The sequence below is a fragment of the Otolemur garnettii genome, unplaced genomic scaffold (genome assembly GCF_000181295.1).
Source record: "Otolemur garnettii isolate 467f Iridium unplaced genomic scaffold, OtoGar3 scaffold00004, whole genome shotgun sequence".
Lineage (NCBI taxonomy): Eukaryota > Metazoa > Chordata > Mammalia > Primates > Galagidae > Otolemur > Otolemur garnettii.
Genome location: NW_003852399.1, coordinates 29,458,084 through 29,477,038, shown reverse-complemented (window position 1 = coordinate 29,477,038; position 18,955 = coordinate 29,458,084). Strand labels below are relative to the sequence as shown.

The window sequence follows — 18,955 nt, the reverse complement described above, 5'->3', positions numbered from 1 at the left end:
ATAAAAATTATGTTCACATCAAAAGCAAGTAAACCAACAATGCCCAACCTCTCTACTTCCTATATGTGAACAAAGGTCAGTGAAAGTCAAATTTCAAGATACGGTAGCTTTTAAAAAATACATTTGGTCCATTTCCACTTCAAAGTAACCTGGTGGCTTCTTTTCTCAAGTCCTCACACAGGTAATCAGAAATACCAGGATGGTGTGACCAAGATCCCAACAGCCTGTATTACAGTGGAAGATGCAGAAATGATGTCAAGAATAGCTTCTCATGGGACCACCATTGTCGTTAACCTGAAGATGGGGGCAGTGAACTATCCTGATACGGATTCCTTCAACACCGTAGCAGAGATTACTGGGAGCAGGCACCCAGAACAGGTGAGTGAAGGAGAGGCTGCCTAGGAATAAGGTGTGCATGGTAAGTTTGAGTTATCAGAGAGAGTTTGGGAAGGAGCAGGTGAGACTGCAGAAGTGGTCTTCATAGACTCATTGAAAGCAGAAGCTTCCTGTGTATTTTTTTCTCGTCCCAAGTTTTACTACATTGACTGAAGAAGAGCAGGCCTAAACGAAGGGCAGAATGGAACCCATGATGAGGAAATTCAGTCGCTGAGCAGTTGAGAGTGTTATCTGTGCATACAGAGCTGTCTGGAAAGCATCCAATCATACATGTCTCTATTTTTCACACTATGTGGCTGGATACTTTCCAGACAGACCTGGTATATGTTATACTTATTCTACTGGTATCTGGTTGGTGTTTGAGATCAAACCAGTAATGAATACTTACTGTGCTCACTGTATGAGTTATCTTATTTGATCCTCTCAAGGTTCACTGAAGTAGGGTCCATTTTCTTCATTTTGCAGGTAAGAAAGGTAACCTGGAAGGAAACTCACCTGCCCAAGGTCCGCACAGCTAAATGACTGAGAAGGGACTTAAACTTGGGACTGTGTGAATATTAAATTAAGCTCTAAACCATGGTTTATGTGCAGTTTCCAGAGTTTTTTTTTTTTAATGGTGTTAGAGAGAGGTCCAAGCTCTACAGTTGCTGAATGTTAAGTGACATGACCAAGTTACTTATTCTCTGAGTCTTAAAGAACTTATCTGTAAAGAAAGGCATGGTATATATAATAGGATTATATAAGGATTAGATTAGATAATGCACATCAAATAACCTCAGACAGTGTTTGGCACGTCGCAGATGCTCCCTGAATATGAGTTTGCTTTGTGCAACATCAAGTGTGCAAAGAAGAGTTTTCATGGGGTTTCTGGTGCAAATCTGAAATCCTGAAAATAGAACTTAAAAGTGGAGTTATTCAGAAATTTCAGACTTGTATTTTGTTTGAAGGCTTCAGTGGGCTGAAGGAAAAAGTGAATGGTGATGACCTTTGATGACAGGGAAAAGATCTTCTGCACATGTCTTAACTCAGGACTTCTCCCAGGACGTAAGGGTTATGCTGCAGTAAAGATTTAAGTTCAGGACTCTTATCCCCAAATGGTGTGTTCCAAGGACCTGGGCATCATCAACACTGGGTCATGGCTATAGGGATAATGGAATAGCGAGAACGTGGTAGGACCACAGGGAGTAGGACAGCTGCTGAGAACAAATCACCCCAGCCCTTTGCCCCTGTAGGAAACTGTTAACAGTAGAACCAAGAAGCCGTATTCCAGGTATGGAATAATCAGAATCTTGAAAAGTGTAATTCTTTTCAGCTATTTCACCCTGTCAGTAATTCCAGAATTATGTTTTGTCTTCTTCAGTTACTATCCCAGGGTGTGGACGTTTAGGGTTATATACAATCAGTTGTCTGAGTGAGCAGGCTGATTGTGCCCTGAGGCTTTTTATGAATTTTGAAATATGTATATAGTAACATATCAGTACTGTAATCATAATACATAATATTTCTACCACACCTAAGATTCCCTGTGCCTCTTTGCAGTTCATTTCCCACTGCACCCTCCTGCCCCCTGGCTGCTACTGCTCTTTCTGGAACTATAGTTTCATCTTTTCTAGAATTTCATACATAAGCAGAATCCTATAATCTACAGTCATTCATGTCTGCCCCCTTTTACTCAGCATAGTACTTTTGAGATTTATCCATGTTGTATCAGTTGTTCCTTTATATCACTGAGGAATATTTCATTGTCTGGCTATACCACAATTTGTTTATCCATCAGCAGTTGATGGACATATGGGTGGTTTCTAGTTTTGTGTGTAAAGCTTCTGTGACTATTCTTACCCCAGTCTTTCTGTGGACTTACATTCTCCAGGAGAACGGTAGATGGGCAATTCCAGAGAGATCTCAGGACTCAAGATCCTCCCATTATAAAGGTTGGTCATAAATATCTTCTTACCAAGATATAAAGGGTAGAAGATTAACAAAAATTCTTCTACAAAGGAGTCACGTCATTACTTCCATAGGAGGAATATAAATGATCACAGAAAAGTCAAATCTGTGGCTGTGTTTTCTGAAGGAATCTGCCTTATGCTGGCCAGGAAGCACCAGGAACATAGAAACTGTGAAGGGAAAAGACAAGCATATAGTCTGCCCTTTAGCAGTTAGGTTGGTGAATGAACCTGATTAAGCACTTTCCTGAGTCCTGACAAATGCCACCCCTTCCATGAAGCCTCCTCTGGGAACCCTCCCCTCATCTGAACACTTTAGGCCACTGTTATGATGTCATCTCCTATCAGTGCTTGCAAATGCCCTAAAAAGCAGGAACTCTGTTTACTCCAGGACTTGACATGCAGTATATTTTCAACACTTTCTTTTTTTCTTTTTTAGTAGAATGAAGGCAGTAAGTAAAGAAGGAAATGGTTGGAGGATTTTGTTAATTTCTATCCTCTTTAAATCTAGAAGTCTTCCTGCCATTTTAGAAAATTGTCCATCAGTATATTGGACATCACCCCTGAATGTAGTGTCCAAACGTGAACACATCAGTTCTCTCAAACCCAATTCCTTGCCTTAGTTTCTTATGTCTGTTAATGAATCACATCTACCTATCAGCACAGTTACAAAACTTCAAGTTATATTTTATTCCCTCCTCTTTATCACTGTCCTACAATCAGGCAACATGTCCTATCCAGTCTACTTTCAGCATTTTTTTAATTTTTAATTTTATTTATTTATGTTATTTTTTCAAATTAATATGAGGATACAATTTTTAGGTTACATTGTTCTCACTTCCAGGATAAAGTTCCATTTGTAGAAGAGCCCCTCACCCAGGGGGTGTGTTATATACCCTCACACATACACAGGTGCACATTAGGTGAGATCCTGCCTCATGCCCTCCCTCCTTCTGCCAAACATCCTCCCCTCTTCACTCCTCCTGCTTCCCTCTACCCTCAAACTGGACTATATTGGTGTTTTATTGTTCTTATGGGCATGTAATTGTTTATATATTGATTTCACATTAGTATGGAATACATCGTATGTTTATTTTTCCTTTTTTGCAATAATTTACTATGTACCTAGAAGAACAAAAATCATTTGACTACAAAGACATTTGCACTAGAATGTTTATCACAGCTCAATTCATAATTGCCAAGTCATGGAAGCAACTTAAGTCCCCATCAACCAATGAATGAATCAATAAACTGTGGTATATGTACACCATGGACTATTATGTAGCCATTAAAAAAGATGGAGATTTTACATTTTTTACATTTACCAAGATGGAGGAGTTGAACTACTTTCAGCATATTTTTTAAAATTCTGTTTTCACGTTGCCTTTACTGCTATTACTGCCCTAATCCAGGCAGTCCTGATTTCCCTCCTGATTTTTTTTTTTTTTTTTTTTTTGTTCTTCTGGTCTCTCCTATACTGCATCCGTTCTTGGAATAAAGCTCAGTTATCTTTTAAAACATTGATCTCAACATGGTGTTTCCCTGCTTTGAAGTACCTCTCTCTCTATCTCTTTTTTTCTGTAAGAGGAAGGTTGTGATGAAGATGAATACTGGAGTGAGTGATCTAAGGTGAGCAGAAGACAGAGGAAATGAGACACAGAGGGAAGGGAGCATGGGACGGTTAGGTAGGAGGCAGTTTTAGTAAGAGGAAATGGTATAGTAACATTCATAAATGACAAAAAAATGAGAATAAAGGAAAAAAGGAAATGTATGATAGAGACATTTAGACATTTCCTTTCCCTGTAGAAAGGAAAGGTATGATAGAGATTTAAAGTCAACAAAGAACTGTTCTTTCATAGGCCAGTGAGGGAGTTCAGCTCTCCTAAACTATGACAAACTTTCCTAAAAATCATTCAACTTTTTATTTTTACTTTTTTTAAATTTCAAAATATTAAGAGGTTTCAAATGTTCTGTTACCTGGATAGCTTTTATAATGTTACTCATGTGCCTATCACCAGAATAGTGTTCTTTGTATCTATTTAGTAAATTTTTACCCGTCCCCTCATCCTTCTTTTTCTCCTTCATGATTTCCAATGACCTTACTGTGTGCCCATCAATTAGTTCCAAATTAGTAGAGAGTGTATGTGGTGTTTGTTTTTCCATTTCTAAGATACTTCACTTAGGTTAATGGTTTCTAGTTCCATCCACATTGTTGCAAAATAAATTAATCTATTTCTTTGTATGGAGGAGTAGTACTCCATGGTATAGTATACTACATTTTGTTAATCCACTCATAAGTTGATGGACAAGTTGATTCCACATCTTTGCAATTGTGAATTGTGCTGTAATAAATATCCAAGTGCAGGTGTCCTTTTGATAAAATGACTTCCTTTCCTTTGGATAGATATCCAGTATGGGGTTTCTGTGTTCAATGATAGGTCTGTATTTATTTATTTAGTAAATAAATAATAATAGCCATACTGTTTTATGGCTCTTAAAGCCATAAAAGAGTATTCCATACTGAGTAATAGCCATACTGTTTTACACAGAGTTTCTTACTAATTTGTAGTCCCTCCAACAGTGGATAAGTGTTCCTTTCTCTGCATCCACACCATCTATTGTTTCTTGACTTTTTAATAATGACTGTTCTGACAGGGGGAAGGTAATATGTATTGTGGTTTTAATTTGCATTTCTCTGATGATTAGGATGTTGAGCCTTTTTCCATATGTTTGTTGGCCATTTGTCTATTTTCTTTTGAAAAACTTCTATTAAGTCTTTTGTCCACTTTTTAAAGGGTTGTTTGGTTCTTTTTCTTGTTGATTTGTTTGAACACTTTATAGAATTTGGATGTTATAAGTATTTTCTCCTGTTCTATAGGTTGTCTGTTTACTCTATTGATTATTTCTTTTGCTGTGCAGAACTTTTTTAATTTAATCATGTCACATTTATTTATTTTTGCTGTTGCTGTAATTACCTTAGGGCCTTAGTTATAAATTATGTGCTTAATCTGATGCCTAGAAGAGTATTTACTATAGTTTCTTCTAGAATTTTTATGGTTTCATGTCTAACATTAAAATCATTTATCCATCTTGACTTAATGTTTGTATATAATGAGAGATTGAAGTCCTGTTTTATTTTCTACATGTGGCTATAAAGTTTTCCTATCACTGTTTATTGAATAGGGCTTACTTTTCCAAGTGTCTTTGATTATCTGTTTTTTCAAAGATCTATTGATTGTATATAGATGGTTTTATAGCTAGGTTCTCTGTTTTGTTTCATTGGCTTATGTCTCTACTTTTATACCAATGCCATGCTCCTCTGGATATTATATAGTCTTATAATATGAGGTCTGATAATGTGATACTTCCAGATTTATTCTTTTTGCTAAATATTGCTTTGGTGATTCAGGTTCTTTTTGAGTTCCAAATGAAAATTATGTGTTTCCTAGATCTGTGAAATATGATGTTGATATTTTGATGGGGATTACATTGAAGCTGTAAATCACTACATGCAGTATGGACATTTTAACGATGTTGATTCTATCAATCCACAGACATGATATGTTTATCCATTTGTTTGTGTCACCTGTGATTTCTTTTGTCAATCTTTTGTAGTTTTTCTTGTAGAGGTATTTCACCTTCTTGGTTAAGTATATTACTATGTACTTTATTTTCTATGTACTTATTTAAATAGCATTGAGTCTTTGATTTGACTCTCAGCTTAATTGTTGTTAGAAGTTCTACTGATTTGTTTACATTGCTTTTGTAACCTGAGACTTTGCTGAATTTATTTATCAATTCTAGGAGTCATTTGTGGAGTCTTTGAAATTTTCTAGACATAGGGTCATATCATAAGTAAAAAGTGATAGTTTGACCTTCTCTTTCCCAATTTGGTTGCCTTTTATTTCTCTCTCTTATCTGATTGCTCTGGCTAAGACTTCCAGTACTATATTGAATAAAAGTAGTGACAGTGTCTTGTTCCAGTTCTTAGAGGGAGAACTTTCAACTTTTCCTTATTCAGTTTGGTGTTGGTTGTGAATTTGTCATATATAGCTTTTATAATTTTGAATTATATTACTTTTATGCTTCATTTGTTGAGCACTTTTTATCATGAAGGGGTGCTGGATTTTGTCTAATGTTTTTCTGTGTCTATTTAGATGTACATATGATCTTTGTTTTTGCTTCTGTTTAATTTGGTGAATTGTATTTATTGATTTACATATGTTGAACCATCCTTGTATTCCTAGGATAAAGCCTGCTTGGTCATGGTGAATTATATTCTAGGAAATCAATGGAAAATAAATGAAAAAGTCACTAAAGAGCTAGACAACTTAAGAAAGGATGTAGTAGAACTTAAATAAATCAAAGAGTCATTGTGGGAATTGAAAAATACAGCAGAAAGCTTCAAGAATAAGTTAAACAAAGCAGAAGAAAGAATCTCAGAGATTGAAGACAAGGCTCTGGAGCTAACCCAGTCATTCAAATATGCAAAAAAAGAATATGAAAGACTAAATAATCACTGAGAGAAATATGGGACTATGCAAAGTTTACTAATACAGGTATAAGGATTGTAGATATCCCTGAGGAAGGAGGAGAAAAAACAAAAAGCATGGAAAATTAATTTGAGGGAATTATTAAAGAAAACTTCCCTTGTATTGCTGGAGATTCAGACATTCAGTTATAAGATGGTCATTAAACACTGGGAAGATTCATAGCAAATGGGACAACTCTAAGACACATAGTCATCAGCCCAGCCAAAGTCAAAATCAAGAAGAAAATTTTATAAGAAGCAAGATGAAAACAACAACTAACTTATAAAGGAAAACCTATCAGGCCTAATGGCAGGCTTCTCAGTGGAGAGACCTGCACGGTCTCAGTGGAGACCTTACAAGGTTTGGGGTCCCATCTTTAGCCTTCTTAAATAGAAAAATAGCCTGCCAAAATTCTTGTATTCCACAAAAATAAATTTCATAAAGAATGGAGAAATAAATAGTTTTCCAGAGAGGAAACAGTGAGGGATTTTTCATGAGTTGGTCTACCCTACAGGAAATATTCAGAACAGCATCATACACAGAATAGCACAATAGATGCCTATCACTATAAAATCACCCAAAAGTGAAAGCTCACAGCTTATGTAAAGCAATAGTATAAGAGGGAAAAGGGAAAACAAAGCAGGAAGGTACTACCAAATGTAATGAACAGAACACCATCTCACATGTGCATATCAATACTATCACTCAATGTAAATAGTCTGAAGGCTCCACTCAAAAGTTATAGACTGGCTGAATGGATGAAAAAATACAACCCAATTATCTGCTGAATCCAACATCATTGTTATTGACTTTTGGGGCCCGATCACTCCTTGTTGTGGGGGCTATCCTATACATTGTTGTTTAGAAGCTTTCATGGCCTCTTATCACTAGTATCACTCCCTACCCCCACTCCTCAAGTCCCATCATATTGACCATCAAAAATATCTCTAGGCATCAACAAATCTGATATGGAGTAATGGAAGGAAGACAGGGTGAATGTTGTGAGACTTTGTTTCTGGTTTATTTCTGCCACAAATAAATTGAGTGACCTTATGTTACTTCATCCTTCGTCTATATGAGGAGGAATTTTGTCTGAAAAAGCTCCAAAGTTATTGCCATTCCTAAAATTCCATTACTTAAAAAAACAAAACAAAACTTGGAGATGAAATTTATCATCAGACTGATGGTAAACTGTATTATTAGATAGTAACAAATATAGTGGGAACTCTTCATTAAGGTAGTGTTGGAGAGAGAGTTTTTCACAGAGTAAGGGTGTTGCTGGTATTTTTTTAAAATTCTGTGTTCAAATACTGTTTGGAACTCTTTTATTCAAAAAGTTCAACAGGCTCCTTTTTGTGACACTTTTTACACCTTCAATGTGCTGATATGCACTGGGAATCTTTACGAGGTAGCTTTGCACTATTCTGCAAACTTTTGATCATAAATTTTTTTTCACAGAGATTCCTAACATGAAACACATTTTGAGAAACTGTATGATGGAAGCCTGTAGATGTTTTGGCATTTTTTATTATGTTCTTTTTTCCCAATTACTCATTAATTCAGCATATATAATATTTATTGAGTATTTGATATGGGTCAGGCACAAGAGTTATAGCAATAGCATTGGGTGGGCAGTAGAGCTCTGTGGCTAAAAACAGAGCCTGAAGAATTCAAATCCTGTTTCATATTTATGGTAAGTTATTTTGCCTTTGTAAACATGAATATTAGTGTTTCTGGAGAGAGAAGAGCTTATGCAAAAGCAAGGAGTTGAGAAAGAGGAGGTACAATTTAGGAGGGACAGACTGCGGTGGGCCTTCCTGCCATGGGTAGGGCCAAGGCTTTGTCCTATACTCAGCAGGAAGTCACCAGAGGGTTCTAGCAGTGGATTTACTCTACTTCACTCTAGACATTGTACACATTTGAGTAGTCAAAGACTGAAATTCAGCCAGGAGATAATAGAACTCAAACTTAGATTTTGAAATACTGTTAGTAAAGAAGGATTCAGAAAAAATATTTAGGAAATAAAATTGGCAGGAATTAAAGGTTGAACGTAGGAGCAAAAAAGAGGAAGAAGTGCAGTTTGGTAACTAGGAGATGTCATCCATTAATTCTATAGGAATTTATTGAGCATCTACTATTTTCTGGTATGTCAAATGGTCCTCATAGGGCTTGGATTGAGTGGTAAGATGAGTGATCAAGCAACAGCAATAGAAGGTTGGGAGAAATGCCATAATATGGCAGCTATGTGGTTCTGTAGGGGCTCATTTCAGGGGCAACTATCTCAGTCCAGGAGGCCAAAGAAGGCTCTCTGGAGAGATTCCATTTGCTCCTGCCTCATGAATAGGACATTAACACCATGCTGAAGATTAACAGGGATGTGGCTGAAATGGGGTATGTTCCAAGTTGAGGAATAGTGTCACTCTTTTTTTAAGTAATATGATATGACTTCCTATAATTTCTGAATCCATTTGATAATGACCCCTGTTTTCATGGAGTTATGCTGTTAAATAACCTAAAGAAAAAGACATGGCCTATTTCATGTATATGTGTCTTTAAAAATAAAGTATTGAAAAGCTCAGCAGTCCCTTTGGAAACTGCTTTAACAGTGATGCTGTCAAAACCCTTGTCAAAGGAATAAACAAAACCTGATTGACCCAGGGAATAAACTCGTTCTATACATAATTGAATAGTTAGAAGCCTTGCAGCAAATGCAACTTTGCATTTCATCTGAATATGAAGTCTGATGATTTGTAAAAACTTCTTAGAGAGTAGAACAGGTTTTTCTGCCTGGGTGGGAGACTTTTTACTAACCTAAGCAGCTGTTTAAGCTTTCATAAGCAAAGCAATTATTAAATCTTTCATGAACATATTGGTTGGAACATTTGTTCACATTTTAACCTTGAGTTGGAAAGTTTTAGGGGGTGGGGTTAAAGAGTTCTAAGCTGGCAAATTCATTCTTTTTTTTTTTTTTCTTTCTTATTATAAACTTTTTATGGCTTAGAACCAGCCAGCCTAAATCATGGAAGGAAAAATACATGTGTGGCAAGCATGAGACATTTCATTGTTTATTTTTCAAATTTCTGAAATGTGCTCATAGCTGTGTATGCCTCTGGGCTCATAAAGACAGCAAATGGAAATAGCTCAAGCCAGACATGCTATTTTAGATAGATAGCCACCCAGGTAGGTAAAGCAAACTTTGGAGTTTGCTCTTTCCTAGACTCAAGTCATCTTAGTATGTTGATTGGGACTTAAAAGCAGGAGGATGTGGTCTTTCATAGATCTGAATGCCTTGCTCTTATTAATGATGGAGCCACTTAATGATAATCATAAGATGAAGGATGATATACACTTATAGAGTACTTACTACATGACAAGCAGATTCTAGATGCTTATCATACATTTGCATCCTTTAATCTTTACTACGACCTTGTTAAATAAACAGTGCTGTTATCCTCATATAACAGACGAGGAAACTGAAGTTTGCATCACTTTGAAGGTTGCAAAGCTTCTGAGTGGCAGAGATAGGATTTAAACTCAAGCCTCTTCTGTCCCAGAACCTGTATTCTTAATAATTTGTGACCCTGTACTTAGTGCCTTCTATTGTAGTTTGTGATGCACCACTACTGAAAGAGTTTCCCGTTTTACTCTAAATGAAGAGAAAACCAGCACTGTGCGTAGAACACCGCTACGTGCAGGACTCCACGTTACAAACTGGGGAAATACTCTAAGGCAGATAAGAAGAAGATAAGTAGTTCTTGAGTGGTGCCTGGTGAGTAAAGTTCTGGGACTTTAAAATCAGATACTACAGAACTAACACAGGCCTGCAGCACAGGCTCACTTGGTACTAACGCAAGCTCATAGTATTTTATAATTTGCAAAGTAATCTTACCTGTATTAACCTGCATAATCCTGACAGTAGGGCTGATTATTACAGTCCCCAAGTTGGGGAAGCTGAGATTCAGAGAGATTAAATAACTTGATTAAAGAGATACACATACCTAATAAGTGGGAGATGAGATTCAAACTGTGATTTCACTGTAACTTGCTGTAGTTATTGCTCAAAGCCTTGTAATTTTATATAGCATAAATATGGCCTGAGACAAAACATAAAAATGAAAGCCTTTAAATAATTACAGTCTAATTATGCAATTAGAGAAATGTTAGTGTTTTTTTTTTATTTCACAATATTAAGGGGTACACGTGTTTTGTTTACATACTTTATTTTTGTACGGATTGAGTCAAAGTTATAGTAGAAGTGTGCCCTTCACCCACCTAGTTTGTACTGTACCCATAGATGTGAATTTACCCCTCCTCCCTCTCTCCCCCTCCACCAGCTTCATTTTTATTGAGATTACTTCCATATGTATTCTTCGTATTGATCAATTAGTTCCAGTTTGGTGTTGAGTACAAGTGTTTGTTTAATCTCCTACACGCGGGCTATACTTATGACTTCCTTCTAATGTAGCAGAAGGGCTAGGTGTGACAGCCAAGGTTAGAGTGCAAAAAGCAATGTGGCTTCCTCCTTGCTCTTCCCCTTGGATAACTTTCTCTGGGAGAAGCCGGCTGCCATATTGTGAGGATATTCAAGAAGCCGTATGGGATAAGTTCAGGTAGCAAGGAGCTAAGGCGTTCTGTTACCAACCAGAACAAACTAGCCAACTAGTAAACCCAGCAGTTCCCTTCCAGCCTTCAGATAACTTCAACCCTGGCCAATATCTTGACCGCAATATTATGAGAGATCTAGAACCAGAACCACGAAGCTAAGCCACTCCCAGGTTCTTGACCCACAAAAATTGTGTAAGATAATAACTGTTTGTTGTTTTTAGCCACTAAGTTTTGAGACAAACTAATTCAGCAATCAAGGTATACAAGATACACAGAAAAGAAGAACTATGGCTGACTTGTCATGAAATCTGGGCGCTAAAAGATGAGAAATATGAGTGAGATTTTAATAGGTGGACAAGGAATTTGCTGGGAGGTGTTATGAGCAAAGAGAAGAGTGTGTACATAAAAGCCTGGAAATGTGTACAGCAAGGCCCATCTACCAAACTGTACAATGCACCGGACAAGACAAAATCACACAAAGTGAAAAGCATAGCATTTTGAGTATGGGAATCCACTGGGAACTTATTATATCATAATGTCACACCTGATGTTCTTGAGAGTGTCTTTGAGTCTGCAAGAAATTCAGTTCCATGAGGACTATTTAAGATGATAGAAAAACAATCAAAACATTGTTTACAATATTTACTTCAAAAATTAAAACAAAAATAATACTGTATAAATTTTTAGTTAGAGTCTAGGCTACCCAGAATAGCCTTTTCCCTGTGTTGTTATTGCACTAGACGGTCTGGGTCCATGTTTTGAAAATTTTAGCTTAAATGTAGAGCCAAGAAGTAAATAATGAAGAACACCTGGATTTTCCATAGGCTTTCACTGCCCCGGTTCTGCTACAACAATCAAGTCGGAATTAACATTTTATAACCAATTATGTGTTTTGCTTGGCATCAAGCTTACCAACTGAATTTTTTAAAAAGAGAATTGCCCAAATTGGCTTGTTATTCTATGCCATACCTCATTCATTGACTGACTATTTATTGAGTGTGATCCATGTGTTACTCCTGTGATAGGCCCATAAACCAAACCTTTATGGTTACAAAAATCACTTTGCATCCCCATTTCGGCTCTACAATTTTCTAAAGTTAGTAGCAGTTCCTGGTAAAAGGGCCATGCTTATTGTTTGAGTTGAGTTTTTAATATAAAATTAATACGTACTCACTTCAAAAATGGAGAAAAATGAAACAGATTTTTACTTGGAAATATATTAACTCCAAGGCAGTCGCTGTTAGCTTGCTTGCTGCATTTCCTCCACTGCATTTTCTTTTTCATGTATCTTTACATAGTTATCACATTTTGCAGATAGTGTGAAATTCTGATTTTTTTTGGTAACTTTAGGCAAAATATCCCTTGAAACCAGATCTATCCCTTGATATATTTAAGATATTCTAACAAATGAATATTCTATAATGTATTTAATCTTTTGTTGGGGGTTTTACAAGAACCGATCTTTCAAGAAAAAATGATGTAATATCAAAATAAATATGTAGCTAGGGAATTTTGAATTTGTCTTTCGAGCTGTTTATGAACTTTGTGATAGTTAGATGCCTTTAAATAATAATCAGTGGCAAGCTTAGGAAGAGGTTAACAAGGCTTCCCCCTGCCAAGACACTGCCTTGGTGAGGCTCTAAGATGGCTACTGTGGCCTTGTGCTGAACGTGCTGTCATAGTTACACCGTTAGTTAAATTAAGCATGAAGGATTGGATAAAGAACATTATTATTCTGTGCACATTCTTGATTCTTAATTTAAGGTTAAACTAACTTAATTTAATGGCATGTGAATTTTTAGCAGCAATTATGGGCAGTTAATGCATGTTCTTCCTTAGTCATGCCTCATCTCTTCGCAAAATTACAATATTTCATTCCAGATTTATTCTGACCAGATTCGTAAGTAGCACTTTCTTCTATTTTCCCTCAGTGTTTATATCGGAAGCCTTTGAGTTTATATTGCAAGGCTGCATTTGTATATTTTCATAAGTCTCTACGAAGCTAGCTTGGCTGTGAGGGCACTGGAATCAGTGCAGATCAGGCTGCCAGGTCCAGCCCTTCTTCACCCTTCAGGGGATATTGTGCCATCTTAACATCTCTGTTTGGATTTTTCCATCTTTATCTGTCTTGCATACCACTACCCATCCAATATTCCTTACATATATGCCTCTCTATAGAAAAATACCTCTATCACTTCTCTATTTTAAAAATTCAATGGCTTCAGACCTCCTATAAGATAATAGCTTTAAATATGGCACTGAAAACTTTGAATCTATAAATATTATACCAGTCATATCTTTTTCCACTTATCTTGTAGAAGCCCAGAAGACTCTCTCTTCCTTGTTTGCTGTCACTTCCCTATCTCTGTGCTGTCTCCTAACTGATCCCCTTTGCTAAGTTTACCTGTTAAAATCTTACCTACTCTTTGTTCATTTATACATTGATCCTTCCAATAAAATTCATTTCCTTAGTAGTTACTGAACACTGATTTCATCAGACACTGCTCGAGAACCTGCTCAAACATCACCTCCTGAGAAGCCTTTCCCAAATACTGAGCTATATATAATGATTCTTCAGAACTTCCATGGGTCTTTTTTATGCTTTCCTTTTTCACAAACTCTCTACCTCACTTCTGTACAAATGAGTGCACATAGTAGCACTCAAAAATACTTTTATCATGAAAGAAAAAAACTGAATGAATGAATATATGAGTGAACTAATGAATAAAAATTATGTGTTCTGTACCAGCCAATGCTAATGGCTAAACTAAAATAGTTAAACTGAAATAGAAATTTAAAATTGATATGAGTTTCCAATATATAAAGCACCCCTCAGTATGGTTTCCATATTGGATCATCTCAACAGGAGAGGTTCCAAGGTGACCTTTGAACCATGAGGTAAGCCCAACCCAAGCAACATGTTAATAAAAGAGAACCCCTGGCCATATTCTAAGCTTTTTTCCTTGCTGCAACAATGGAGGCCCATTTGCTGTCTGTGGCAATCATCTCCCACTCTATAAGCCTATATCTTGCTGATACTCTAAACCTATCTTTCTATTCCTCAATAAACTTTTATGCTTGCCTTGTTTTGGTGGTTCTGGTCATTCTTCAACCAGGAACACTCCATGAACCAAGGATCCAGGCAGCTACTTGAAATCCCACATATTAGGACACAGGGAACTACCATGAAATGCAGTGGTTCCAAGGTTCCAAGCATTTTGGATAAGGAATATTCAACATATAAGATTCTGGTGTTGAATTTTGTGTGTGTGTTTTTTTTTTTTTTTTTTGGTTTGAAAAAAATTGTTGAAACCAAAGACTTGGGGTAGTGTCTCAAAAAATTTGTACTTCTTTGAAGTTCCCTTTTTTTTTCCTTCTTTCTTTTTTTTTTATTGAATGGTAACTATGTACATTAATGCACTTCTGGGGTACAGTGTGGAGTTTTCACACACAATCCAAAACACTTCCATCAAACTGGTCAACACAGCCTTCATGTCATTTTCTCAGTTATTATTTTAAAACGTTCACATTCTACTCTTAGAAAGATTCACTTGTACCCCTGTAAGATAAACCTCAGAAGTGATCCCTCCAATCCCCCTCCCTCCACCCATTCTCCCCTCCCTTCACCCTCCTCCCTCCCCATATTCTTAGGCTATTTGGTTATAGCTTTCATATAAAGGGTATAAATTAGTTTCATAATAGAGGTGTGTATATTGGATACTTTTTCCTCCATTCTTGTGATACTTTGCTCAGAAGAACATTCTCCAGCTCCATCCATGTGAACATGAAGGACGTAAAGTCTCCATCCTTCTTAATGGCTGCATAGTATTCCATGGTGTACATATACCACAGTTTGTTGATCCATTCATGGATCGATGGGCACTTGGGCTTCTTCCATGACCTGGCAATTATGAATTGGGCTGCAGTAAACATTCTGATACAAATATCTTTGTTGTAATGTGATTTTTGGTCATCTGGGAATATACCTAATAAAGGAATTTGAAGTTCCCTTTTAATCTGATACCATGCAGAAGCAGAGTAGTCTGGAGATGATCATTCTTTCAAAAGTCTGGAATTACTTTAAATCATATTTATTATAAGACACTTCTAGGGAAGAGAAGTGGAAAAATTCACAGAGAAAGTGGTAGGGGACCTCTGGTTATAGAATCAAAGCTTGAGAAAGGAATTTTTGTCTGCCCAGGATTCCTTCCTTTGGAAAGGGCCCCTCTCCTAGGATTTGTGCTTCTGCTAACTTCCACTCCTAAGAACTGGAATGTTAAGCAGAGACACACAGGGACAGAGGTGGTTAGGGCTGAGTCATCCATGATGGTGCCCTGGACAGTTTAGGATCTCTCAGCCTCAATTTTTCTTTTTATAAAATGGGATTGATATGCCTTGCTGAGTTGTTTGAGGATCTAGTAAGATGATGTCCAGGAAAGATTTGACATGGCATTGTTATCCAGGGAGGGTTAGTTACCACTCTTTTGAGATTAGTAGAAGTAGGAGAAGTTTTCTTTTTCAAATCTCCCCTAAAGATGGAAAAACAAATGGAGACTTTCTACTGAGGAGGCAGCAAATGCAGAATCATCGAAAGCCCTTGAGAATATCTGACCATTCAAATGATGAGTTAGCAGACGATAACCAGGTGACTGTGAACTGTGGGTTATGCTACTGCCATTAAAGTCCATAGTGCTAAGTGAGGTGTGTCAGGAATGGTAAAAAAAAAAAAAACAACAACACACATTCTCACTTATAGGTGGGCGCTATGCAATGGGTAAAGCATTGTAATAAACATTGGAAATGAATGCAATGATCATAAAGTGTTGCAATAGACACTGGAAACTAAGAAGAGAACCACCAGCAGAGGGGGAAGGATATAATTGATCTTCTGTGTACAATGTATTCTCTCCTGGTGATGGATACACTAAAAGCCCTGACCTCAGCATTATACAATTTAGCCATGTAACAAAAATACTTTTTTGTATGGCTAAATCTATTTTTTAAAAAACCCACTTATTTCATTCTTTGAAAGTCAATGGGACTCTAGAAATCGGGGCTCTTGGTAAGAGTGGGGAGGTGGTAGGAGATGTGAAGAGAGTGAAAAGGGTGAAAGTCTGTAAAGGAACTAGCCATCCAGCCATCTAGTGGCCAACACCCTCTTTTATGACTAAGATTATGGCCAGGTTCCACCATATTAATAAATGTCCCACTATGTATGGTAAGAACTTCAAAAGTGAAACAGAGCATGTTGGATTTGGTAATAATAATATAGAGAATGGAAATGAGATGTCCAGGAGGCATCTATGTTAAGGAAACTTAGAATTAAGGCTTTATATACTCTAGTCCAGGGATCCTCAAACTTTTTAAACAGGAGGCCGGTTCGCTGTCTCTCAGACCATTGGAGGGCCGGACTGCGGGCCCCAAGATGAGTCGGCTGCTAAGCAGGACAGGCAGCACTGGCAAAAACACGCAGAGGGCCTGATAAATGTCCTAGGTGGGCTACACGTGGCCCGTGGGCTGTAGTTTGAGGACACTTGCTCTAGTTGATGAAAGGTTGTGGGTAAAATTTGGGTGTTCAGGTGAAAAAAGAAAGAATCCTGCTGGCTGGAGGAAGCTTAATAGGAAGTAATTGGGGGAGTATTGGTAGAGCAAGAATCTTTGACCTTTTATTTGGGGACCTGGAGTGAGCATTAGAAGCCATATAAACAGCCACATACCTACTTACAATGTGACTTTTTGTTACATTATTTCGACTTTGAATAATACCAGTTTACCAGAAGTTGTACAAATGGTGGGCCATTTGGAATTTGGAATACATTTTCACAGAGACAAGAAGCTGCAAATGACAGTTTAATTCATATTCTAGAATTGGGTGTACAGAACAAGGCATGAGGGTAGGAGAAACTCAGTAGGAGGGCATGGGATGATAGAGGAAGACTTTCTCCTATCATCTAGGGACTTTGGGCCAACTCTTATATAAAAAAAAAAAAAAAAAAAAAAAACAGATGATGTTGTAGATGGCCCCTTTTTGGTCCTCTTCCTCCAATTCCGGGACCTTTTCTCTCTGACTAATAGAACTCCATTGTTGCAAAACAGCCCAATGAAATAAGTATTATTTCAGTGTTATGACTGAGAAAAATGAAGCATAAAGAGGTTTCTGTAACTTAAGTATGACCATATAATAAACAGAAAAATCCAGTTTTATAATCAAATATGTCTTGCTCTAAAGTAGCAAGTGAACTCCAACATTTTGGGCTCAGAATGCCTGAGTTAATCGCTCCATTATTAACAAAATAAAGGAATACAGAAAGAATATGGTTTGGGGAGTGGTTTAGGCAAAGGAAAGATGAACTTGGTTTTAGATATGTTGGTTTTCAGCTGCCTTGGAATAGCCATTTTCTGTGTCCGGTCACAGAGGAAATCCTGGTTTATTGCCCAGTGGGAGAGATGGGCAAACTTGGGGTGGTTAATTTGCTGCAGAATTAGCAGAGTACAGATAAATTGGACAGACAGAGATGATAGATATAGAGATTATATAGATAGATAGATAGATAGATAGAAGATAAATAGATAGTTATTGGTGCACTGTTTGGTAGTTGGGAAATGTCTCTAGTCACTAATAAGTATTTCTATTGCTTAGCAACTTTATTTTCTCATGTAGCCATGACAAATGGAACTTTCATATTTATTTTTTGTGCCTAAGGGTGGATAGCGCTGCCTATGAATGATGCATAAGTGACAATTTTATATTATGACCGTTACTCTGACTCATGGAATCACAGAATCTCAAGGTTGGATGGGAACTTAATTTCTCTCTTGAATTTGTTCTACATTCTGACTGCTTTACACTTTCATACATCCTGACTGATATATCCCAGTCCTTTACCTAGTTCTCCCTGTATGAAAGGTTTCACTTTTAAGTTTGCCTTTAAACAGATTGATCCTAGTTTTACTCGTAAAGGACAAACCCCAATATCTCTTCCATATGAAAGCTCATCACACATTTGGAAACAGCCTCCATGTCTCTCCTTAACTTTGTCTCTGCTGGGCAAAGTTCTTCACCCTTTTCCAGGGGTTCCTTGGAGGACATCAGTCTTCAGGAAATGATTTGTTGGCCCAGGATCTGGGGATGCACTTAGCAGATGGCTCTGGTATCATCTCTTGCAGGCATTATCTCAGTGACAGACAGCCACTCATTCAAGGCTGCACCCATCCAGTGTGGTCCACGTCCAATATAGTCATTGGTTCAGAGAGGGGTATGAAGCCCAGCACAATGTGTGACAACTCTGACAAGCCATTTTAGTTTCACAGCTGCTCATGAGGTCAGCCAAGGCCACTGTTGGGCTGTATTACAACTTGACTTCTCCTTCAGTCCCTTTTTGGGTGCTTCTCCTCCCTTTCTTGGGTGGGAAGGCATGAACATTCTGCATGCCAGACCATGATGCAGAGTTCTTCCCAGGGAACCACGCTTGCAAT

The 18,955-nt window shown here is 37.3% G+C and overlaps 1 protein-coding gene across 1 annotated transcript in view; it reads left to right on the top strand.

Annotated features, from left to right (window-relative positions):
- Positions 1-18,955, top strand: part of CPQ (carboxypeptidase Q) — a 397,534-nt gene that overhangs the window by 89,381 nt on the left and 289,198 nt on the right. Inside the window, exon 3 of the mRNA XM_003782559.3 lies at positions 171-378. Coding sequence (XP_003782607.1) covers positions 171-378 — 208 coding nt within the window. The remainder of the gene's footprint in view (positions 1-170; positions 379-18,955) is intronic.